General features: G+C 42.6%; 1 protein-coding gene and 1 long non-coding RNA gene across 3 annotated transcripts in view; one reads left to right on the top strand and one right to left on the bottom strand.

The window, feature by feature from the left end:
- The window catches only part of LOC125980622 (uncharacterized), a 28,874-nt gene that overhangs the window by 689 nt on the left and 2,473 nt on the right, over positions 1–25,712 (top strand). The window contains exon 4 of the long non-coding RNA XR_007485691.2: positions 22,556–22,676. This is a non-coding gene — a long non-coding RNA (uncharacterized lncRNA). The remainder of the gene's footprint in view (positions 1–22,555; positions 22,677–25,712) is intronic.
- LOC125980614 (neuroblast differentiation-associated protein AHNAK-like) lies at positions 5–23,989 on the bottom strand. Of its 2 annotated transcripts, none has more exons than XM_049739973.2 (7): positions 23,755–23,989; positions 18,246–18,295; positions 17,746–17,856; positions 17,267–17,371; positions 16,254–16,407; positions 16,019–16,179; positions 5–15,934 (listed from the first exon to the last, which is right to left on the bottom strand). In XM_049739973.2, the coding sequence occupies exons 1-7, from the start codon at positions 23,810–23,812 to the stop codon at positions 701–703; spliced, it is 15,873 nt and encodes a 5,290-aa protein (XP_049595930.1). In that variant the 5' UTR covers positions 23,813–23,989; the 3' UTR covers positions 5–700. The 2 variants fall into 2 exon arrangements, with proteins under 2 accessions (XP_049595930.1, XP_049595931.1); XM_049739974.2 differs by lacking the exon at positions 23,755–23,989 and adding an exon at positions 18,785–18,882.

Here is a 25,712-nt window from a genome sequence, read left to right as displayed (position 1 = left end):
ATGCTCGGACTAATAATACGTATTTATTGATGTGTATATTGCAAACATTTGGAGTTGAAGCATATGGATTAGTCCAGAGATCATTAAAAGCTATTTACACAGCTTTATTATTATTCACACTGGCTGAGAATGCACTGCTGATACATATGCATGTATGTACTGTAGCAAATGAGATTTAAGCAAAAATAGGAATAAAAAATACAGCAGTACACTTTGTCATCATCGTAACCGTTACATTTCTTTGTGTGTTTCCTATACTGCATCAACAAGAATACCTCAACGGATACACAGACACACACACATGCGCGTAGACACGTACGCACACACACACACACACACACACACACACACACACACACACACACACACACTCTCACAGACACACAGAGTGTTTTATGACTATCGTAAACATTCATTTTGCTATAGCCTCATCGTTAACACCCTTGTGATGGTAGAGCACAAATGCAGCTAGTAAACATTTTCTGTACCACACGTAAGCATATTTAGGGAAGCCCTGTCATAAGACACCTAGATACATAGCTTTATTAACAATTTCATTGCGTTTTCCTTCTGCCAAAACACTTTGTCCATCTCTTTTTCATTCTGCAACATGCAGCCAGAGGTTCCATTAATACCTGCTTTTGATTAAACACTGACAAAGTTCTACTTTTAGACCAAGGAAGTTGATTTAGCTAGCACCTCACTTCTCAGCACCGTCAAAAAATCTCATTTTCTCCGAGTGAACGGATTCTTTGAGACGCTGGATGGACGAAGCCGCCTCCTCGTTGGCGAAGAACTCGGTGGGGTCGATGGTTTTGGTGATCTGTTTGGTAATCACAAAGGTTTCTGTGCTTGCGCGTGACGTTTCGCGGACAATACGTTTCTGCGACACTGTCCTCCTGCTGCTCTGTGAACTCTCCACTGTCCACGATGACGACGATTGACCGGCCTCGCCTTCCGACTGGACGGCAGACAGAAGTTTGGTGCGATGTGATTCAGGGCCTACTTGTACATTGGATGTAAAGACGTGTATTTTCTCCGACGCCACTCTGAGAGTTTCCTCAGAGGAAGACAAGACCTCAGATGACAGAATAGTTATCTTCTCTGGTAAATTTGACTCGACTGTGATCAGCTCTGACCTGGAAGTTTGGACATCCATCTCTCCCATATCTGGAGGTAGGTTCAGATCAGAATATTTGGCCATGACCTTGGTTGGAGGAGAAGAGGGCAAACTGACATACTCGCTTGTCGCTGTTGAGCTGATGTCAGCAAAGATGTCGGAAGACTGCACAGAACAAGTTGGGCTCATGTCCTCTTCATGTTCTCCTGGTGGGCTCTTTTTATCTTTCTGGTCATTTTTGCAGGCCGTTTTGGCAGGTTCTGAAGGTGACGAAAGCCCAAATGTTGGAAACCTAAACCATCCTGTGCGCTCAGGACTTTTGGTCACTTGTTGCTTGGGCTCCTTGCCCATCCATTCTATGACTTCCTTCGAGGCGTCTGGGTCTTCTTCCTCTTTTTCAGTTTTTGACACATCAAATTCAATGTCAAGCTTTTCAAGGACAGCTCCAAATGATGTGGGAGTGGCTTGCAATGGTTTACCATTTCCATTCAGTTCAGCTTTCATCTCTGGTTGATTGTCTTTATATTCTGTGTCAGGTGAGACACTTTCTCCTTCTGGTTTTTGTCGTGAAAATGTTAGCCTTGGCATTTTGAAAGATGGTAGTTTGAATTTGCTCGGAGAGACGGGACTCAGAGCGTCATTCCTTGTCCCTTTGCTCAACTTGACGTCAACCTCAGTCTTTGATGCTTCTGGGCCTGAAATGGTACTTTCCAATTGTTCAACTTCAACATCCGGCAGCTCAGTCTCAGCCTCAACATCTGGTAATAGTTTCAGTTTGATTCCTAATCCTCCGAGTTCACCTCTTGGAGTTGTCACTTCCATAGACTGGCCTTCAATGTCAATGCTGGGTGTTGAAACCACCTGCTTTGCATCATCTTCAGGAATCTCTGGCTTTATGCCATCAGTTTCGGTGTCTTTACCAACATCAGGCACTTCAACTTTTGGTGGAGAACTTCCAAATTTAGGCAATTTGAAAGATGGTAATTTGAATTTTGATGGAGAAACTTCAATACTACTTCTTTGAGCTTCAATCTTAGTACCTTCTATTTCCACTTTAGCAGATGGTAGTTTCATTTCAGATTCTTGGAGTTTAAGGTCAACAACTGGCAGTGTGATACCTCCATCTTTCTTTGACAAGCTTATGTCAATGTCAGGGCTTTTAGGTTTTGGCATGGAAATGCCAAATGTTGGCATTGTAATCTTGCTGTTGACATCCACTTCTGGTGGTTGAAACTCCACTTTAGGTGAGGTTTTCATTTTTCCTTTCAGAACAGAATCATTAACATCTGGATCAATATCAACTGCAGAGTCTTTACTATCCTTGGTGGTAGAGAATTTGGGAAATGAGAAAGTTGGTAGTTTTAATTTTGATGGTGAAACTTCCACGCTCCCTGGTTGTGCTTCAATTATAGGCATTTCAATATCCACTTTGGCTGATGGTAGTTTAACGTCAACATCGGGGAGCTCAACTTCGGCTTCTGCGAGTTTGAGCTCTCCATCTTTCTTTGATAAGCTTATATCAAAGTCGGGTCCTTTCATTTTTGGCATGGTGATGCCAAACCTTGGCAGTTTGAACTTGTTCTCCTGACCGTCTACATCTGGTGTTTGAAACTCTACTTTAGGTGAAGTGATTTCTATTTTCCCTTCTGGAATCGAAACATCAACATCTGGGAGATCAACCTCAACTTCAGCCTCTTTGCTACTTTGTTTGGTTAAGGAGAATTTGGGAAATGAGAATTTAGATCTTTTCATTTTGACACTGACATCTGTTGCAGCATCAAGAATTTTAGCCTCATCTTTTAATTCTGGTGATTTTACATCTGCTCCCTCCACCTTGATCCCTTTGTCCATATCAGGTCCTTCCACACTGACCTGAGGTAAAGCCACACCCAATTTTGGTAATTTAATTGTTGGTAATTTGAATTTTGATGGGGATCCTTCAACACTACCTGGTTGAGCTTCAATATCCACTTGAACTGATGGTAGTTTAACGTCAACATGTGGGAGTTCAACTTCAGCGTCCGAGAGTGTGACCGCTCCATCTTTTTTTGGTAAACTTATGTCAATATTGGGGCCTTTCATTTTTGGCATGGAGATGCCAAATTTTGGCATTTTAATCTTACTCTCTTGGCCTTCTACATTTACATCAACTTCACGTGGTTGAAACTCTACTTCTGGTGAAGTGATTTCCAGTTTCCCTGCTGGAACTGAAACATCAACATCTGCGAGACCATTCTCAATTTCAGCCTCTTTGCTACTTTGTTTGGTTAATGAGAATTTTGGAAGTGAGAGTGTTGGTAATTTGAATTTTGATGGTGATCCTTCAAGACTGCCTTCAATTATAGGAGCTTCAATATCAACTTTAGCTGATGGTAGTTTAACATCAATATCTGGGAGTTCAACTTCAGCTTCGGGGAGTTTGATTCCTCCATCTTTCTTTGACAAACTTATATCAAAATCGGGTCCTTTCATTTTTGGCATGGCGATGCCAAACTTTGGCATTTTGAACTTGCTCTCCTGGCCATCGATATTGACATCAACATCTGGTGTTTGAAATTCTACGTCTGGTGAAGTGATTTCTAATTTCCCTTCTGAAATCAAAACATCAACATCTGGGTATTCAATCTCACCTTCAGACTCTTTGCTACTTTGCTTTGTTAATGAGAATTTTGGGAAAGAGAATTTTGACCTTTTCATTTTGACATCAACATCTGGAGCAGCATCAGGAATTTTAGCGTCCACTTTTATTTCTGGTGATTTTATATCTGCTCCCTCCACGTTGATCTCTTTGCCCATGTCAGGTACTTCAACACTAACCTGAGGTAAAGCCACACCTAATTTTGGTAATTTGAACGTTGGCAGTTTAAATTTTGATGGCGATCCTTCAACACTACCTGGTTGAGCTTCAATTTTAGGCGCTTCAATATCCACTTGAACTGATGGTAGTTTAACGTCAACATCTGGGAGTTCAACTTCAGTTTCCTGAAGTTTGATCTCTCCATCTTTTTTTGATAAACTTATGTCAAAGTCAGGTCCTTTCATCTTCGGCATGGCAATGCCAAATTTAGGCATTTTAAACTTGCTCTCCTGACCATCTATTTTCACATCAACATCTGGTGATTGAAACTGTACTTCTGGTGAAGTGATTTCCAGTTTCCCTGCTGGAATCGAAACATCAACATCTGGGAGACCAATCTTAACTTCTGACTCTTTGCTACTTTGCTTTGAAAATGAAAATTTGGGAAATTTGATTGTTGGCAGTTTGAATTTTGATGGCGATCCTTCAACACTACCTGGTTGAAAATCAACCTCAGGACCTTCTATTTCCACTTTAGCTGATGGAAGTTTAACATCGACATCCGGGAGTTCCACTTCAGCTTCTGGGAGTTTGATCTCTCCGTCTTTCTTTGATAAGTTTATATCAATGTCGGGTCCTTTCATCTTTGGCATGGCGATGCCAAATTTTGGCATTTTAAACTTGCTCTCTTGGCCTTCTATATTGACATTAGCTTCTGGTGATTGAAACTCTACCTGAGGAAGAGTGACCTCCAAATTTCTCTCTGGAATGGAAACATCAACTTCTGGGAGGTCAATATCAACTTCAGCCTCTTTGCTACTTTGCTTGGTTAATGACAATTTGGGGAATGAGATTGTTGGTAATTTGAATTTTGATGGCGATCCTTCAACACAACCTTCAGTTTTAGGCGCTTCAATGTCCACTTGAACTGACGGTAGTTTAACATCGACATCTGGGAGTTCAACTTCAGCTTCTGGGATTTTGATCTCGCCATCTTTCTTTGATAAGCTTATGTCAAAATCAGGTCCTTTCATTTTCGGCATGGAGATGCCAAATTTGGGCATTTTAAACTTGCCCTCCTGACCATCTATATTGACATCAACATCTGGTGAAGTGATTTCCAGTTTCCCTGCTTGAACAGAAACATCAACATCTGGGAGGTCAATATCAACTTCAGATTCTTTGCTACTTTGCTTGGTTAGTGAGAATTTGGGCAATGAGAATTTAGACTTTTTCATTTTGACATCAATTTCTGAGGCAGCATCAGGAATTTTTGCTTCCACTTTTAATTCTGGTGATTTTATATGTGGTCCCTCTACCTTGAGCTCCTTGTCAATATCAGGGACTTCCACACTGACCTGAGGTAAAGCCACACCCAATTTGGGTAATTTAAATGTTGGCAGTTTGAATTTTGATGGCGATCCATCCACACTTCCTGGGTGAGCTTCAATTTTAGGACCCTCTATTTCCACCTTAGCTGATGGTAGTTTAACGTCAACATCGGGGAGTTCAACTTCAGCTTCTGGAAGTTTGATCTCTCCATCTTTCTGTGATAAGCTGATATCCAAGTCAGGTCCTTTCATTTTTGGCATGGAGATGCCAAATTTGGGCATTTTAAACTTGCTCTCTTGGCCTTGTATATTTACATTAGCTTCTGGTGATTGAAACTCTACTTGAGGTAGAGTGACCTCCAAATTTCCCTCTGGAATAGAAATATCGACACCTGGGAGGTCAAGATCAACTTCAGTTTCTTTGCTACTTTGCTTGGTTAATGAGAATTTGGGGAATGAGATTGTTGGTAATTTGAATTTTGATGGCGATCCTTCCACGCTACCAGGTTGAGCTTCAATTTTCGGAGCTTCAATGTCTACTTTAGCTGATGGAAGTTTAACATCAACATCCGGGAGTTCAACTTCACCTTCCGCGAGTTTGATCTCACCATCATTCTTTGATAAGCTTATATCAAAGTCGGGTCCTTTCATTTTTAGCCTGGCGATGCCAAACTTTGGCATTTTAAACTTGCTCTCCTGACCATCTATTTTTACATCAACATCTGGTGGTTGAAATTCTACTTCTGGTGAAGTGATTTCCAGTTTCCTTGCTGGAACAGAAACATCAACATCTGGGAGATCGATCTTAACTTCAGCCTCTTTGCTACTTTGCTTAGTTAGTGAGAATTTGGGGAATTTTATTGTTGGTAGTTTGATTTTTGATGGTGATCCTTCAATACTACTTGGTTGAGCTTCAATTTTAGGCACTTCAACGTCCACTTGAACTAATGGTAGTTTAACATCAACATCGGGGAGCTTAGCTTCAGCTTCCAGCAATTTGATGTCTCCATCTTTCTTTAAGAAGCTTATATCAAAGTCGGGTCCTTTCATTTTTGGCATGGCGATGCCAAAGTTTGGCATTTTTAACTTGCTCTCCTGACCATCTATATTGACATCAACATTTGGTGGTTGAAACTCTACTTCTGGTGATGTGATTTCCAGTTTCCCTGCTGGAACAGAAACATCAACATCTGGGCGATCAATCTCAACTTCTGACTCTTTGCTACTTTGCTTTGTTAATGAGAATTTGGGGAATGAGAATTTTGATCTTTTCATTTTGACATCAACATCTGTAGCAACATCAGGAATTTTAGCTCCCACTTTTAATTCTGGTGATTTTACATCTGCTCCCTCCACCTTGATCTGTTTGTCGATATCACTGACTTCTACACTGACTTGAGGTAAAGCCACACCCAATTTGGGTAATTTGAATGTTGGCAATTTGAATTTTGAAGGAGATCCCTCAATGTTATCTGGCTGAACTTGAATCTTTGGATCTTCAATCGCCACATTTGCAGATGGTAATTTCATGTCAACTTCTTTGAGTTGAACCTCTGCCTCTGGGAATGTGATATCGCCATCTTTCTTCGCCAAACCTATGTCAATGTCAGGCGCTTTTACTTTTGGCATGGAGATGCCAAACTTTGGGAATCTAAATTTGCTCTCCTGCCCTTCTATATTGACATCAACATCTGGTGGTTGAAACTCTACTTCTGGTGAAGTGATTTCCAGATTCCCAGCTGGAACTGAAACATCAACATCTGGAAGACCAATCTCAACTTCAGATTCTTTGCTACTTTGCTTGGTTAATGCTAATTTTGGAAATGAGATTGTTGGTAATTTGAATTTTGATGGTGATCCTTCCACGCTACCTGGTTTAGCTTCAGTTGCAGGACCTTCTATTTCCACTTTACCTGATGGTAGTTTAACATCAACATCTGGAAGTTCTACTTTAGCCTGTGGGAGTTTAATCCCACCATCTTTCTTGGATAGGTTTATGTCCAAGTTGGGTCCTTTCATTTTTGGCAAAGTGATGCCAAACTTTGGCATTTTGAACTTGCTCTCCTGGCCATCTATATTGACATCAACATCTGGTGTTTGAAACTCTTCTTCTGGTGAAGTGATTACTAATTTCCTTTCTGAAATCGAAACATCAACATCTGGAATATCAATCTCAACTTCTGACTCTTTGCTTCTTTGCTTGGTTAGTGAGAATTTGGGGAATGAGAATCTAGACCTTTTCATTTTGACATCAACATCTGTAGCAGCATCAATAATTTTAGCTTCCACTTTTATTTCTGGTGATTTTATATCTGCTCCCTCCACCTTGATCTCTTTGTCCATATCAGGTACTTCAACACTGACCTGGGGTAAAGCCACACCCAATTTTTGTAATTTGAATGTTGGCAGTTTAAATTTTGATGGAGACCCTTCAACACTACCTGGGTGAGCTTCAATTTTAGGCGCTTCAATATCCACTTGAACTGATGATAGTTTAACATCGACATCTGGGTGTTCAACTTCAGCTTCCGCAAGTTTGATCCCTCCATCTTTTTTTGATAAACTTATATCAAAGTCAGGTCCTTTCATTTTTGGCATGGCGATGCCAAATTTAGGCATCTTAAACTTGCTCTCCTGACCATCTATATTGACATCTGGTGATTGAAATTCTACTTCTGGTGATGTGATTTCCAGTTTCCCCGCTGGAACTGAAACATCAACATCTGGCAGACCAATTTCAACTTCAGCCTCTTTGCTACTTTGTTTAGTTAATGAGAATTTTGGAAATGAGATTGTTGGTAATTTGAATTTTGATGGTGATCCTTCAACACTACCTTTAATATTAGGAGCTTCAATATCCACATTAGCTGATGGTAATTTAAAATCAATATCTGGGAGTTCAATTTCCGCTTCTGGGAGTTTGATCTCTCCATCTTTCTTTGATACGCTTATTTCAAAGTCGGGTCCTTTCATTTTCGGCATTGTGATGCCAAATTTTGGCATTTTGAACTTGCTGTCCTGACCATCTATTTTGACATCAACATCTGGTGAAGTGATTTCCAGTTTCCCTGCTGGAACTGAAACATCAACATCTGGGGGATCAATCTCAACTTCTGACTCTTTGTTACTTTGCTTGGTTAGCGAGAATTTGGGGAATGAGAATCTAGACCTTTTCATTTTGACATCAACATTTGTAGCAGCATCAGAAATTTTGGCTTCCACTTTTATTTCCGGTGATTTTACATCTGCTCCCTCCACCTTGATCTCTTTGTCCATATCAGGTACTTCAACACTGACCTGGGGTAAAGCCACACCCAATTTTGGTAATTTGAATGTTGGCAGTTTAAATTTTGACGGAGATCCTTCAACACTACCTGGTTGAGCTTCAATGTTAGGCGCTTCAATATCCACTTGAACTGATGGTAGTTTAACATCGACATCTGGGAGTTCAACTTCAGCTTCCGTAAATTTGATCCCTCCATCTTTTTTTGGTAAACTCATGTCAAAGTCAGGTCCTTTCATTTTTGGCATGGCGATGCCAAATTTAGGCATCTTAAACTTGCTCTCCTGACCATCTATATTGACATCAACATCTGATGGTTGAAATTCTACTTCTGGTGATGTGATTTCCAGTTTCCCTGCTGGAACTGAAACATCAACATCTGGCAGACCAATCTCAAGTTCAGCCTCTTTGTTACTTTGTTTAGTTAATGAGAATTTTGGAAATGAGATTGTTGGTAATTTGAATTTTGATGGCGATCCTTCAACACCACCTTTAATTGTAGGAGCTTCAATATCCATGTAAGCTGATGGTAATTTACCATCAATATCTGGGAGTTCAACTTCAGCTTCCGGGAGTTTGATGTCTCCATCTTTGTTTGATACACTTATTTCAAAGTCGGGTCCTATCATTTTTGGCATGGCAATGCCAAATATTGGCATTTTGAACTTGCTCTCCTGACCATCAATATTGACATCAACATCTGGTGATTTAAAATCGACTTTTGGTGAAGTGACCTCCAAATTTCCCTCTGGAATAGAAACATCAACATCTGGGAGACCAATCTCAACTTCTGACTCTTTGCTACTTTGCTTTGAAAATGAGAATTTAGGAAATTTGATTGTTGGCAGTTTGAATTTTGATGGCGATCCTTCAACACTACCTGGTTGACAATCAACCTCAGGACCTTCTGTTTCCACTTTAGCTGATGGAAGTTTAACATTGACGTCAACTTCAGCTTCTGGGAGTTTTATCTTTCCATCTTTCTTTGATAAGCTTATATCCATGTCGGGTCCTTTCATTTTTGGCATGGCAATGCCAAATTTTGGCATTTTAAACTTGCTCTCTTGGCCTTCTATATTGAGATTAGCTTCTGGTGATTGAAACTCTACCTGAGGAAGAGTGACCTCCAAATTTCCCTCTGGAATGGAAACATCAACTTCTGGGAAGTCAATATCAACTTCAGCCTCTTTGCTACTTTGCTTGGGTAATGACAATTTGGGGAATGAGATTGTTGGTAATTTGAATTTTGATGGCAATCCTTCAACACAACCTTCAGTTTTAGGCGCTTCAATGTCCTTTTGAACTGACGGTAGTTTAACATCGACATCTGGGAGTTCAACTTCAGCTTCTGGGATTTTGATCTCACCATCTTTCTTTGATAAGCTTATATCAAAATCGGGTCCTTTCATTTTCGGGATGGAGATGCCAAATTTGGGCATTTTAAACTTGCCCTCCTGACCATCTATATTGACATCAACATCTGGTGAAGTAATTTCGAATTTCCCTGCTGAAACAGAAACATCAACATCTGGGAGGTCAATATCAACTTCAGATTCTTTGCTACTTTGCTTGGTTAGTGAGAATTTGGGTAATGAGAATTTAGACTTCTTCATTTTGACATCAATTTCTGAGGCAGCATCAGGAATTTTTGCTTCCACTTTTAATTCTGGTGATTTTATATGTGGTCCCTCTACCTTGAGCTCCTTGTCGTTATCAGGGACTTCCATACTGACCTGTGGTAAAGCCACACCCAATTTGGGTAATTTAAATGTTGGCAGTTTGAATTTTGATGGTGATCCTTCCACACTACCTGGGTGAGCTTCAATTTTAGGACCTTCTATTTCCACTTTAGCTGATGGTAGTTTAACATCAACATCGAGGAGTTCAACTTCAGCTTCTGGAAGTTTGATCTCTCCATCTTTCTGTGACAAGCTGATATCCAAGTCAGGTCCTTTCATTTTTGGCATGGAGATGCCAAATTTGGGCATTTTAAACTTGCTCTCTTGGCCTTCTGGTGATTGGAACGCTACTTGAGGTAGAGTGACCTCCAAATTTCCGTCTGGAATAGAAACATCAACACCTGGGAGGTCAAGATCAACTTCAGTTTCTTTGCTACTTTGCTTGGTTAATGAGAATTTGGGGAATGAGATCGTTGGTAATTTGAATTTTGATGGTGATCCTTCCACGCTACCAGGTCGAGCTTCAATTTTAGGAGCTTCAATATCTACTTTAGCTGATGGAAGTTTAACATCAACATCCGGGAGTTCAACTTCACCTTCCGGGAGTTTGATCTCACCATCTTCCTTTGATAATCTTATATCAAAGTCGGGTCCTTTCATTTTTGGCATGGTGATGCCAAACTTTGGCATTTTAAACTTGCTCTCCTGACCACCTATATTGACATCAATATCTGTTTTTTTAAACTCTACTTCTGGTGAAGTGATTTCTAATTTCCCTTCTGGAATCGAAACATCAACATCTGGGAGATCAATCTCAACTTCTGACTCTTTGCTACTTTGCTTTGTTAATGAGAATTTGGGGAATGAGAATTTTGATCTTTTCATTTTGAAATCAACATCTGGAGCAGCATCAGGAATCTTAGGTTCAACATTTAATTCTGGTGATTTTACATCTGCTCCGTCTATCTTGATCCCTTTGTCCTTATCTTCCACACTGACCTGAGGTAAAGCTACACCTAATTTGGGTAATTTGAATGTTGGCATTTTAAATTTTGATGCCGATCCTTCAACACTACCTGGTTGAAAATCAACCTCAGAACCTTCTATTTCCACTTTGGCTGATGGTAGTTTCACGTCAACATCGGGGATCTCAACTTCAGCTTCCAGGAATTTGATGTCTCCATCTTTTGTGGATAAGCTTATATCAAAGTCGCGTCCTTTCATTTTCGGCATGGCGATACCAAATTTTGCCATTTTGAACTTGCTCTCCTGACCATCTATTTTCACATCAACATCTGGTGATTGAAACTCTACTTCTGGTGAAGTGATTTCCAGTTTCCCTGCTGGAATCGAAACATCAACATCTGGGAGATCAATCTCAACTTCTGACTCTTTGCTACTTTGCTTTGTTAATGAGAATTTGGGGAATGAGAATTTTGATCTTTTCATTTTGACATCAACATCTGTAGCAACGTCAGGAATTTGAGCTCCCACTTTTAATTCTGGTGATTTTACATCTGCTCCCTCCACCATGGTCTCTCTGTCTATATCAGGTACTTCCACACTGATTTGAGGTAAAGCCACACCCAATTTTGGTAATTTGAATGTTGGCAGTTTAAATTTTGATGGCGATCCTTCAACACTACCTGGTTGAAAATCAACCTCAGAACCTTCTATTTCCACTTTAGCTGATGGTAGTTTGATGTCAACATCGGGGAGCTCAACTTCAGCTTCCGGGAGTTTGATGTCTCCATCTTTCTTTGATAAGCTTATATCAAAGTCGGGTCCTTTCATTTTCGGCATGGCGATACCAAATTTTGGCATTTTGAACTTGCTCTCCTGACCATCTATTTTCACATCAACATCTGGTGATTGAAACTCTACTTCTGGTGAAGTGATTTCCAGTTTCCCTGCTGGAATCGATACATCAACATCTGGGAGATCAATCTTAACTTCTGACTCTTTGCTACTTTGCTTTGTTAATGAGAATTTGGGGAATGAGAATTTTGATCTTTTCATTTTGACATCAACATCTGTAGCAACGTCAGGAATTTGAGCTCCCACTTTTAATTCTGGTGATTTTACATCTGCTCCCTCCACCTTGGTCTCTTTGTCTATATCAGGTACTTCCACACTGACTTGAGGTAAAGCCACACCCAATTTTGGTAATTTGAATGTTGGCAGTTTAAATTTTGATGGCGATCCTTCAACACTACCTGATTGAAAATCAACCTCAGGACCTTCTATTTCCACTTTAGCTGATGGTAGTTTGATGTCAACATCGGGGAGCTCAACTTCAGCTTCCAGGAATTTGATGTCTCCATCTTTCGTGGATAAGCTTATATCAAAGTCGGGTCCTTTCATTTTCGGCATGACGATACCAAATTTTGGCATTTTGAACTTGCTCTCCTGACCATCTATTTTCACATCAACATCTGGTGATTGAAACTCTACTTCTGGTGAAGTGATTTCCAGTTTCCCTGCTGGAATCGAAACATCAACATCTGGGAGATCAATCTCAACTTCTGACTCTTTGCTACTTTGCTTTGTTAATGAGAATTTGGGGAATGAGAATTTTGATCGTTTCATTTTGACATCAACATCTGTAGCAACATCAAGAATTTTAGCTCCCACTTTTAATTTAGGTGATTTTACATCTGCTCCCTCCACCTTGATCTCTTTTTCTGTATCAGGTACTTCCACACTGACCTGAGGTAAAGCGACACCCAATTTTGGTAATTTGAATGTTGGCAGTTTAAATTTTGATGGCGATCCTTCAACACTACCTGGTTGAAAATCAACCTCAGGACCTTCTATTTCCACTTTAGCTGATGGTAGTTTCACGTCAACATCGGGGAGCTCAACTTCAGCTTCCGGGAGTTTGATCTCTCCATCTTTCTTTGATAAGCTTATATCAATGTCGGGTGCTTTCATCTTTGGCATGGAGATGCCAAATTTTGGCATTTTAAACTTGCCTCCTTTATGTTCGATTTCAGCATACAAAGGTTCAGTATCAGTCTCATGTTCTTCCATTTTCACCTCTGGAGTCCCAATATTCACTTTTCCAAGATCAAGTGTGGGAACATCTGGACATTTGATGTCAACATTTTCCTTTAGGTTTTTCTCACTGTGCTCAAAATTAGATTTCAAAGCTTGCATTTGAAAATCGGGTTTTTTAATGTCAATCTCTGTCTGTAATCCATCAGTTTGTCCAATATTTACATTTAGTTTAGGAGTCTGTGGAATTGTTTCATCAGTTACCTGACGATTGACATCAATATCTTTCTTTTTTAAGTTAAACTCAATTTCAGGCCCTTTGCGTTTTGGCATTATTACTCCGAACTTTGGCATTTTCAACTTCATTCCCTGTCCATCCATTTTTATCTCACACGCTGGTGGTACAAAAAGTTTAACTTCGGCTTTGGCCTCACTAGTGTAAATTTTGGGAGTATCTGGCTTTTGGACATCAACCTTAGCCTCCGGTGTTGTCACCCTGGTGCCCTTTTCTGTTTCGTGTCCTTTTATCTTGGGCATGGGGAAACTGAGATGTGGCATGTTGAACTTGCCGCCTTTTCCATCCTGATCAGCATCCGTAGTCTTCACGTCTATTACAGATCCTTCAATTTCCACGCTAGGTGCGGAAATGTTAAATCCAAGGTCCTTTCTTGGAATATCAACATTGGTATCAACCTTGGCCTCTGGCACAGTAGCATCTCCACCTTCCTCAGATAAACCAAAATCAACATCAGGTCCTTTAACGTTAAAATTTGGCATTTGAAATTTGGCTTTGTGTCCATCAAGTTCAACCCCAGACAGAAGATGTTCGGGTGTTTTGTCTTTCCGTGGTGATGCCTGTGCTTTTACGGGACTTAAATTCACATCTAAGGCTTCTTTGATTTGTACCTCTGGTTCAGGATCTGGCTTTTTCACACCCTCCTCTTTTTTGAAAATGTTTACATTCAGTTGTGGTCCAGTGATTTCCGGTATTGTGAAATCAAATTGCGGCATTTTAAACTTACGTCCTTTTGCTTCCTGATCTCCTGGCGACCCTGCAATGTCAAATGCCATCTTCTCTTCCGGAATATATTTGTATGCGCCTAATTGAACATCAGGTGATTTGACTTTTCCATCAGTTTTTGACAAGCTTAAATCATTTTGTGGACCTCTTAACTTTGGTAATGATACTTCAAATTTCAGGTTTTGTAATGGGCTTCCTTTTCCATCAAGTTCCCGCTCAACGGGGGATTCTGCCGAATCGATGTATTCAAGTTCACCAGTACTTATCACAGCAGCGGACGTGATGCCTTCTTCTCTTATTTCTTCTTGGAGGAATATAGTTCTTTCTCCGTTCACGTCATCGGCCTTGGGCCCAGAAATATTTGGCTTTGGTAAATACATTCCGACCTCAGGGATTCTAAAGGCTGCCTTTGAAAACCCGATGCTCGGCAAAACTATCTTTGCCGTCTTTGATTTCTTATCAGATTCTTTTGAGTCGAGCGCAAGTTGGCACTCTTGTGTCGTTTCTGTATTTGTTGGGTCCATCCGGGTCACGGTTAAAACTTCTTCTGAACTTAAGTCACCCGGTTTGATCTTTGGTAGCTTGAAAGAAGTCTTGGATAATTCTGGAGTGGAAGCGTCCTCTTCCTCTGCCTTACTGATGGGTGCCTCCTGTTTTGTTTTGCCATCAGCAAATTTAGTGGGTGTTTTCACTGATATTCTCTGAGCATTGGCATCTATCACAGTGATTTCTTCAGGAATAGGTACTCCACACATATCCACCTTTGGTAATTTATATCCAGGCAACTTTGAAACAGCCTCTTTCACGCTATCCACATCAATTGAGAGTTGCACTGTTTCTGGTAGTTCATCGTGGGCTCCTTTGACTTGTGTCCTTCGCGACATGTCCTCCATACCAGGGATTTCAATGTCTTCACGCTTGGGGAGTAGGGTTCTTTTTTTACTTTTGCCTTTGCGCGGGGATGTTTGTTCAATATCAGTCTTTTGCTCGCGCTGATCTCCTCTTACAATGCCCAGGTCTGCTATTTCTAAACTCGCGCCCAGTGTTTTGAGCCTTTTGGGTGATTTTGCTTTTGCCTCTTTCTTGTTTGATTTGTCCTTCCCCGTTATTTTCATTTTTAATTCAGACCTTTCTTTCTTCTTTTTCTTACCATCGGGAGACAGTGGTCCAGTAGGGCTTTCTTGACCCGTCAGAGCCACCGTTAGATCGGTTGTTTTCAACGCACTGTCTATAGCAATGAGCTCTACCTTGTGTTGAAGAGCAAGAGGTTTAGTCACTCTTGAATCAGAATCTTCTACCAGAGTTATCTCTTCTATTCGATGCACTTCAGACCTCGTTCCTACGGGGCTTTGAAGGCCTTCAGGTGAGAGCAGTTCTGCTGCTTCTTGTGTGCATGTTGGTGCATCAGTGTCCTGATCCTCAGATGAGCTAACGCGGCCTCTCTTTGTTAGAGATGGAAGCTTCATCTTATGCCGTTTCTTGCCTTTAAGGGCGTCCTGAGTCTTTATTGGGGACTCTGTGTCACTTGTGGTTGGACTCAGCTCCAACTTTCTCTGCTCATCAGCCTCAGAAGAACTGTGAGACCTTGCAAAACGGGACTTCTTCCCTCTCCCTAAGGAGGGAAACTTAGGCCAGGAAATGCGTGCATCACCTCGTCTCTTGGATTTCCCATGTTCTCGCATCTCTGGAGTGAGTGTTTCATCCTCCTAGTTGGGAAACAGGATGGTTAGTTTTGCCTCCGAAAAAGAAGACAACATCAAGGGTCTGAAGATGTAACTGAAAATAGTTACAGGAATGATGTCAGACTCAGCGAGGGGCTCCGTCTCTGTGATGTCGGGTTTGCGTTTTAGGCAGAGCTTCACTTTGTAAGCCTGAGCATGCTCCAGAATTTGAATAGCGTCCTGATATGACACATTGTCAAAATAGACAGTTGCACTCAGAAGCTGATCTCCTGCGTTAAAAGAAGGAGTAGAAAATTTTAGTCAGCAAATACTCTTCTGAGCTTTTGTCAAACTGGAAGCATACCTTCTTTGAGTTGTAGACTTTTAGAAGCAGGCGATTCTGGTACCACTTCTTTGATGTAGATGCCGTCTTTACCACCTCCACCATAGATAAGACCTTCTGCACCTCCATCTTGGGCTGTTTTTACGATCATCCCTGACTCTGGGCTATACGCTTCCTGTTGAAACACCATCATATGGTACGTAGTGTTAGGGTAGACACATTATTTTGATCGTATGATTATGTTGGAATGTTCTTCTTCTTCTTTTCGTGTCTTTGAAGTGCTAGTCAGATGACCGTTTCCCATGTCTTTACACAGTCTTTTGCATTGTCATTGAATTCAGCAAGATCTTTTAAGCTGCAGGGGTTGGGTAGTCGAGGGCTTGACAAGGCAGTGCTGCATGGTATGGTCCTCTTCTCCACATTCACAGAGGGTTGGGCCAGTTTTGTAGCCCCATCTGGCCATAGCAGCTTTTGATCTGCCTGTTCCTGTTCTCAGGCAGTTGAGTGTCTTCCACCGGACCCATGGTGCTTTTGAGCCGGGTGGGAGAACTTCGGAAGGGGGGGATTCCCATGTCAATGGGAGGGGGGTCATTCTCATGTAAGAATGTTGGAATGTTGACTAGAATCATTATCTTTGTTCAAACCTTCCACCTTTCTTTGACTCGTTGAAACTTTCCACATTCCCTGCAGTTGTGGGAACTTTCCAAATGATGTGGAAATGATGTGTTTCCACAACCTTGCAAAATAAAGAGCTAAGACCCTCTGCACTCATTACCCACTATGCAGAGGTGACCCCCGAAACCTGTTCAGTCTCAACCCCACTCTACTTTCTCTCAATAAATAGTCCCTTGCAAGAGGTGAAAGTCAGACTGCTTTCAAGCACCTCTGTACCACACAGGGTGCTGATTCCTTTCGCTGCTTGCAAGCGTAAAATGGTCAAACTGTCTCACGTGTGGTTCTTGCATAAAAGGTAGAGTGGGAAAAACTCTTTCAGGTCGCTGTTTATCAAGCTGGAGAAATTGAAATTGACTCACCTTCAGTTTGCTCATCTTTGGGGTCGAGCGGCGGTCAAATCCACAGCCAAAGCTGGACCTTTTACCCTTCTTCCCCTTGCCTCGCTTATGGTGTGGGTCATCTTCCTACACCAAACGCAACAATGCTGTCAGCAAACACAGTTACCGCCTTTATTTCTTCTCTTGGTTGAATTATAGACGGATAACCGTGAGCTTACATTTGTGACAGTCGGGGAAGGGGGGGGGGGGGGCAACTTTCAATCTCTGTGGCCTTTTTAATTTCGGTCGGGTCGCATAGCGTGTCAGAGTTGTGTGTTTTATAGTAAAAACATCAACGATGAAAACTAGAATGTATTTTTAAAGGAAACAGCGTGCTCTCTGTGGTGTCAAACTCAAGAAGAATTACAGTCGACTCAAATGAGTTCCTGAGCTGAGGAGAAAATTTCACTAGTCAATCAGACTCCAGTTTGGTGGCCCCTTTCCACTTTCCTGTGCGTTACCTCCTTGTCGCTGTCGCTATATTTCTCCGTCTCCGGATGTTCTTCCACGGGGGATGATCCCTGAGGGCGTGGTCTCTCACCCTCGGTGAAATGAGACGGCTCGTCACATGCCTGTAGATGACGCAGGTAGGTAGCCCGTGCTTTAATTTCTGAATTGTCTTTGCTTCACATTTCCAGTATCCAGCAAAAGGTGTGAAAATGACACTTTGCTGAGCCAACAAAAGCTGTGATAGTCCTTCAGTCATGGGAAGTAACGAATAATAAATTATTTGGGACTGTGCTTAAGTTGATTTTCAGTTATCTCTACTTTACCCAAGTATTTGTCTGTCAACGTTTTACTTTTACACTCTCAAAACTGGTGTCTTCTTCTCAGTAGCTGTACATTTCAGACTCAGAGTCTGTGGCATTTGTACTCATTTGAGATCTGCCTCTTCAAAAATCCAAGATCCAACAACTGGTTCCTATGAATCCATTCGACTCAAATATATATTCAGACTCACCGAGTGGTCCTCTGAGACGAGGTCTGGTGCTCTCAGCCTTCGCCCAGCTCCTACGGACAGAAACGCGAAAGACTCCTTCAATATTTGTTGTATCTCACTGGAGCCTGAAGTCTGCTGCGTAGAGACTTTGACGGGTTCTTCCTGGCAACAAATCCCCTCGAGGGCCAGCTCCTCCATGTTCTCTTAAGTGATCCTCTTTATTGATCCATACATGAGACACATTTCCAAAAAGGAAAGATCAGACTACAAATGCATCTGATTACTTATTGTTGGTGTCAGAAGCCATGTTGTTTACCAACTGACCTCACACACTGTGCTAACCTTTGTCATGTGAGCTCCGACTGCTTCTTTAAGTGCGTTAGTGTGTTAAGAAATGGCGCTCTGTTCGCTTTGGGGGGCAAAACAACAACATCAAATCATGATAATAAGAAGAAACACTGGTTCACATTCATTTGACCCAATGGAACATTCACCATCTAATCTCTACATTGAATCAAAAGTCTGAATAACCAACGTATTGACTTAAGCAGTTCACCTACCTGCTGATGTTATTTGTTCAAGTCCTGGAACTGACCCCAGGCACTTCTCAACGCAACCAGTGCCTCAAATGATTTGTTCAGCCTGGTACAGACAGAAAAGGTGGCAGTACACACGCTCACCTTCCGTATGTGTGGACACAGAGGGGTGTGGATGTTGGGTGTCGAAAGTCAAACTTTACACCCAAGTTCCGGCTGCCTATGATGCCTTTCACATGGGCAGTCTTCTGACTCTCTCGCTGATGTACTTGTACATACTGCTGGCTCCAAAATATTCGCTTTTCAGTAGATCCCCAAAATGGCTAATTTGTTCCACTGCTAGCATTGCATTGTGAAAGAGGGTGAGCCACTTTCAACACTTTAGATTGGTCAATAATTTGTAAACTCAATAAAAGATAAATAACTATGTTGGAAGTCGTTCAATTTTCATGTCGACTACAACCCACTATTTTGTTTTTGTAGCTTTCTCCCAGTCGGCTTTTGTCAGCTGCTACAAAAAACCTCAGCTCTGTTGTTGCGTTTCTGATACGCCTGTGTTAATAGTTGTGAGTTGCAAGCATCGCCTCTGCCTTCATCCTGATGTTCCAGGATATTGGCGTGAAGTGGATTAGATGGAATAAAGGTAGCAGGCAGATGCCGTCTGGCGGTGTCAGGGCTACAATCATTGTCGTGCGCGGCGCTGATGAGGTGCTGTTCCGTTCAGTGGCTGTGTGCGACGGGCTTTACGTGACTTACTCACTGTCCAGCAGTGCACATAAGAGGAACTCCTTTCTCAAATATTTGCCATGTGCTCACTGCGCAGACCTTCAAGGAGACATAATTATGTCAGTTATCGTAACAAAACCTCCTGCTGAACATCAATAAGACCAAGGAAATCATTGTTGACTTCCGGAAGGGTCACACAACACACCTGCCGCTGATCATCGACGGTGCTGTGGTGGAGAGGGTGAGCTGCACCAAGTTCCTGGGGGTGCACATCAGTGAGGACCTCTCCTGGTCCGCAAACACCTAGTCACTGGCAAAGAAAGCTCAGCGCCGCCTGTACTTCCTGCGGAAGCTCAGGCGTGCATGTGCTCCTCAGGCAGTCCTGTCTACATTCTACCGTGGCACCATTGAGAGCGTCCTCACCAGTTGCATCGCTGTCTGGGGTGATAACTGCACTGAACAGAACTTGAAGGCCCTGCAGCGCATAGTGAATACGGCTGGTAAGATTATTGGTGCTTCGCTCCCCTCCCTGAAGGACATTTACACCTCCCATCTCGCCCGCAAGGCAACCTCGATTGCCAGAGATGTGAGTCACCCGGCGCACTCTTTGTTTGACCTTCTGCCCTCTGGGAAGAGGTACAGGAGCCTGCGCTCCCGCACCACCAGACTCGCCAACAGCTTCTTTCTCCAGGCTGTTAGGGCCCTGAACTCGCTACCCCCTTCTGCGTAGCGTGCGGCACTGTTGCGCTATTTTCGGGAATGTCTGCTGTACGCGCACTTGCTCCTTTTTTTTCTGCTCCTCTTATTTATTTATTTATTTATTGTTGTGTTATTTATTCAGCACGCTTTTGTTATACTTGTTTACTTGTTTGTCTGTTGTGAGCCATGTCTTGTCACCGTGGGATAGGGGGGAACGAAATTTCTGTTTCTTTGTGTGTCTTTGGCATGTGGAAAAATTGACAATAAAGCTGACTTTGACTTTGAAAATGATTTAGCAAAAGATCAAGAATTAACATACATTTTTCAGTCTACAATTTTGCCCCGCTTTAGTGAGAACAAGCAGTAGAGAAAATGGACAGGTGTCTTCCGCGGCCCCAAAGCTAATCGGCCACGTTCACTCCCACAACGGTGCAAACGCCCAGTTCTGACTGTGACATCTACGAAATTCCACATTCAACTCAATTCGGTTAGTCCGGCAAAATCTGTTTGTGCGGCGCAAGTCGCAGACATAATTGCTACACAACTTGCGCAGAGAACCGCCAGCAGGGGGTGGGTATGACGTAAATGAGCAACACTGAAGTCATAAATGGTTAATATTAATAATAAACATCTCTTATCCAGGTACATTTTCAGAAATATAACACTCAGAAAAAGATTGACCCGGCTGGTTGGTTTGATGGGTGGGCAGGCACTCGCTTGATTGTTTATACGACATTGAAAAGTCAACATTTAGATTGTCGCATGGCCGCTTATATCGATGGCCATTGGAAGAATGCACCTCACGGTTGAGACACACTGAAGCGGCATTTTGTCAGCGGCAGGGCACACTGCAGATGATCTGCTGCAGGTTGACACTGCAGCTCTCGACGTGGGTGTGGCTCGGCTTGTCTCAGAGCGCTCTGCCTTATCTCGTTTGTTTCTTTTACCGACGACGTTCACGTTTGATGCCGATCGTGATGTCTCACAGAAGCAAAAGCTAAAGCGGTTAGAAGATTGTTTTCTGTCTGATGGTCTCGCTTAACTCGACCAAGTAGTCAAAGGTCACACGGCCGCTCGCTTGCACTCGGACACAAGCCGCTTCCACCGCCGCCGTGAATGTTATTTATAATTGGATTTCAGCCCAGAAACACAATTGGATTTCAACCTCGAGCTCTCAGTGTACAATATCCTCATTCACTGAAACAAGAAATTGAAACTAATTCTTCAAAGTAATCTCAAATTTTTCTATCTGAAACTGCTTATCTCCACAAAGTGATTGTGTAAACACCGCTCCACTGAACTCTCCTTGCAATTTGACCTCATTACCATGGCAACAAGAACGGTAGAACCAGTGTTTTTTTTTTTTTTTTTTTTAATGCATACGTCTTTGTTTAATATTTTTCTGAATTTCTGTATGTTTCAGCCTCGGACACATTATGACTTGTTAGGTGTCTCCAAATGTATTTCTTTTGTGTTTTTCATTTTTTGATGGATATCATGACATATCGAAGACTATCAAACGTTACAATTGATTTACCATTAAAAAAGTATTGCCAAGCATTTCAAGATAATTAGCTATTTTCACGCCGTCTGTAAAAGCCATCTTTTCACTGGTATTTATTTTATATATTTAGTTTTATATATAAAAGTCACCAATGCAATAAAATGTAGGTGAGGAATTTGCCCAAGTGATTTTCCCATTTTCGAAGTTGGATCCAGAATGTCAATGTCAAGAATGAGTTGAAACACCCCCTCTGACGTTGACCTTGAGTGTCTTATGTCCTAAACAAACCAAATGGACACGTTGTCATCTTCTCGGAGACACTACAGAACCTGAGACTAAGGTGTGTTTTTGAAAGCGTGGGCAAAATGACAGAGCTCGATGAGCATCAGGCAACTGGAAAATGTCATCAGCTTCAGATCACAACTGTTACAAGCATCCCAAACATATTACGCAAGAAACGCGATCACTGGGTCTTCAGCCAACTTGAAACTTTGTTCTGAAGTTTGAATCTTATGAAAAGGAACCACGACTGACATTGGACCAGTCCAAGCAGAATCAAAGAGTTTTGCGCTAGATTCCCTTCCCCGCTCTCTTTCCGACCACTATTAGGGCACCGGTTGCGAGTCAAAGCCTGCACGAAAGGCGGCATCGTGTGCCACCGCATCACCGTCATGCCCTCGTAACGTCAAGCCTGCAAGAATTTGCCCCTTTGACCCCCATCGCATCTAACCGCCTCGAGGCGTCGAGCACATGTGGCGCATTAGCAGGCAAGTCAGCAGGATGAGAGGAGTAAAAGAACAAGTTCACCCTGCGCTGCATCTGCTGCAATGTTACAGGTGACGCATCATTCATTTTTTTTGTTTTAGTCTGGTGCAGCTGTGCTTTGGGTGCCACAGGAAGAGCTTCTGTGCAGCAGCTGCAGGATGGCCAGCTCGCCAGAAGGGATGATGACATCTCTGCAGACGACACACCCAGCGCTCACTGCAGGTTGGCATTAGCATCACAGACACACGCACGCACGCACACACGTTTGCTCGCTCATACACACACACACACACACACACACACGCACACACACACACACGCACACGCACACACACACACGCTGCCACTGAGTCAGCATGTTGTTCAGGCCAAGCATCCATTTGTGTTTCTTCTACTGCCCACCCGAGAGGTGTCAAATTCATTTTTGTGGTGGACTGCAAAAGATCACCTGCTTTCAATTGCTGTTGTAATTTTCTTCATCACATCAAATTGAATTTGGAATCATAATTTCTGTTAAATAGTGGTCTGGTCTAGTTAGAAAAAATGCTTAAAAAACACGCTTCATGTTTAAGTCTAGATTTTGTGGCAAAAAGAAAAGAGCGAATCCGTTTTAAGGCAACACGCCTTGTTCGCTTTAGTGGACCTCGAGAGATGATATGCAGTGCCGAGTCTTGCCCCTGGGCCTTAAGTAGAACACCCTTAGCCTGAGTCCATCTCAGCTGACTTTGAACAAGGGAGGCGAGGTACACCTTGGATTGATCGCCAGCCAGTCACAGAACGCATCGTGACAAGCAATGGACTTATCGCCAGTTGACGTGAAATAACACCCACAAACAATTTGCGGCTCATTGTCATCGTAGCTAAGATTGAAAATCATAGCTGTTGATTCACCTCCTCATATTGCTACGTTGTGCATTTTGTTATTAGAGTATATATAGTTTATTAACAACCAAATACAATTGCCACTTCACCTTGAAAGGATTTGATTAAAAAAACTCTACAATGCAAGATAAAATTCTACTTTCTTGCCAAAATGTAATCAAACAACTCTATCAAACATGAAAGTCAACTTGCACAATATCAAAATGATTCGACTCTTGCCTCCGGGCCTTGCGATTGACATATCATTTAGAGTCAAGCTATCATGAATTTTAGGGTGGGGTGGTTCAGCCAGAGTACCTAGGCAGGCAAGACTCAAACCCTGAACTTCAGAACTGTGAGGCAGACTGCTAACCGCTTGTACCACCGTGAAGCCCCCCCAAAAAGCATTCAATGTCAGATCCAAAGGAAAGATGTTCACCTGTTCCAGAGGGTGCGCCGTGCCAGTTAGGGAAGGCCAGGTGGAAACAGTCGCACATGATGGCAGCGGCTGGCTCCTAAGTCGTAAAAGGCGGGACAGGCGGCCGGATGGCAGCGTGGCGGGCGGTGGTAGGGTTCTCCTTTCCTCTTGGGCTGATCCCGGATCCGACGAGATGGCTGCTGTCTGAAGACTGGCTCGCCCTGTCAGCATCACGGACCTCCAGCGCGGCTCGATAACTTGCTTGTGGGAGGAGCTGCCTCCCCCTCCCCACCAACCCGCCATCCCCACCCATCGTCTGCATCCGCCGCCGCCCCCTCCCAGCGCAGACTCCTCGTCCCTTTTCTTTCCCCTCTTCCTCCCTCCTTCTTGCTCATTGATCGCTCTCATCGGACAAGGATGTTCAGCTGCAGCTCTGATGGAGTGTGTGCATGCATGTGAGTGTGTGTTGTGTCTGTTTGGATGTTTATGCATGTTTGCTCGGGTGTCTGTGTGCATGCGTGTATGGTGCACTGATAAGAGTCCATAAGTGGATTTGCTGCCGTGTCTGTGCAGTTTTTCAAGCCCTCCTTCGTGGAGACACATCTAGCCATGTCGACTCAATCAGACACAAGGCAAGAAGCCAGTCTGAGAAGTTTGGAAAGTCCGATGCCTCCGCCGGGTGCCTCCTCGTTGCCATTCAGTGCTCCAATTAACGCTGTTGCCACCTTTCGTCTAACGTGCCTCTATAAAACGTCACAACACAATCATACACCTTCTTAATTGGGATTTATTGTGAAATTAAGCAAAGGTCTAGTCATGGACAAAGAACACAACATTGGTGCTTTTTGTTTTGCTTGTGAAATCGGTCGACAAGTATGTTTTTTGCAAAGCATGGACTGTTGTCATTTTTTTACATGGACATTGTAATCATTTCAGAAACTAGCTGGAGAGCATTTGCGCTCCCGCCTCAAGTGGCCGTCACCACATTTCTGAGTTAAAAACGGATTCGCCACTTCCTTCCTGCCATCGCTAACCTCATTAGTAGCATAAGGACACAAACGGAGAAGATAACGGTCAGAAGCCTTCTTCTTGCAAGCTCACCATCTCATCAGTCAGCCTCATTACACGCCGACGCACGTTTTATCACACCTCCGACCCTGCGAGGCCGCCACTCAGTTCGTCGTGTGACACAATGACTTGTTTATGGACGTGATCCAGAATTAGATTCATGACCTAACTGCATGTCGCTTTTTCAGAGATTGGACATCTCAGTATATATATTCGAGCATAGTCCTGTGGCTCTTTTGCCCACTCGATCCTTTGACATTTATTTCCATAGCATTGGTGCTTCCCATTTCTGTGTTTCATCTTCTTGGTACTTATTTGATCCTTTCTGTCGGGCCCGATTGCACTTGGAAGTCTTTTGAAATATTTGCCTTTTCGTCCTATTGGTGCTGGTCCATTTGGGAATGTTTTTACCTTCATTTCGCCTCAAACTGACCATTAAAGGCAATGAGCACGTGAGGAATGAGCGGATGAGGTTCCACTCTTCGCGTGTCTGTGGCTCTTCCATGGACAGATCTCCACATTCCTGTTTGATTAGTTGATTAAAATGGCATTATCCTCAGCTGCGTAAAAACGACACAGTAAATAAGCGATGCTGATTTATATCAGCGTCAGCCTCGCCTCACATTAGCATTGGAAATTCTTCAGGTTCCTGGGCATGAGGCCGAGATCTAATTTTCCGCTGAGCCGCTGAAACGCTTACGTTGAAATTCTTGTTTTCACGGGATGTACTGTTCACACGGCTAAGGTTCATATTCTTTAAATCTGTCGTTAAATGTGCTCACAAAGTTGGACACAAACATCTGCCAGTGTTCATGCTAATTCAAATCAGATTTCCCTCTTTTCTTCTTCATCGTTGTCATGTTTTGCCATCAAAGGACTTTTCATCACTGATGCTGTGACATCATGTGAAT

Source organism: Syngnathus scovelli, chromosome 14 (genome assembly GCF_024217435.2).
Source record: "Syngnathus scovelli strain Florida chromosome 14, RoL_Ssco_1.2, whole genome shotgun sequence".
Taxonomy (NCBI): domain Eukaryota; kingdom Metazoa; phylum Chordata; class Actinopteri; order Syngnathiformes; family Syngnathidae; genus Syngnathus; species Syngnathus scovelli.
This window is presented reverse-complemented; position numbering and strand designations above follow the sequence as displayed.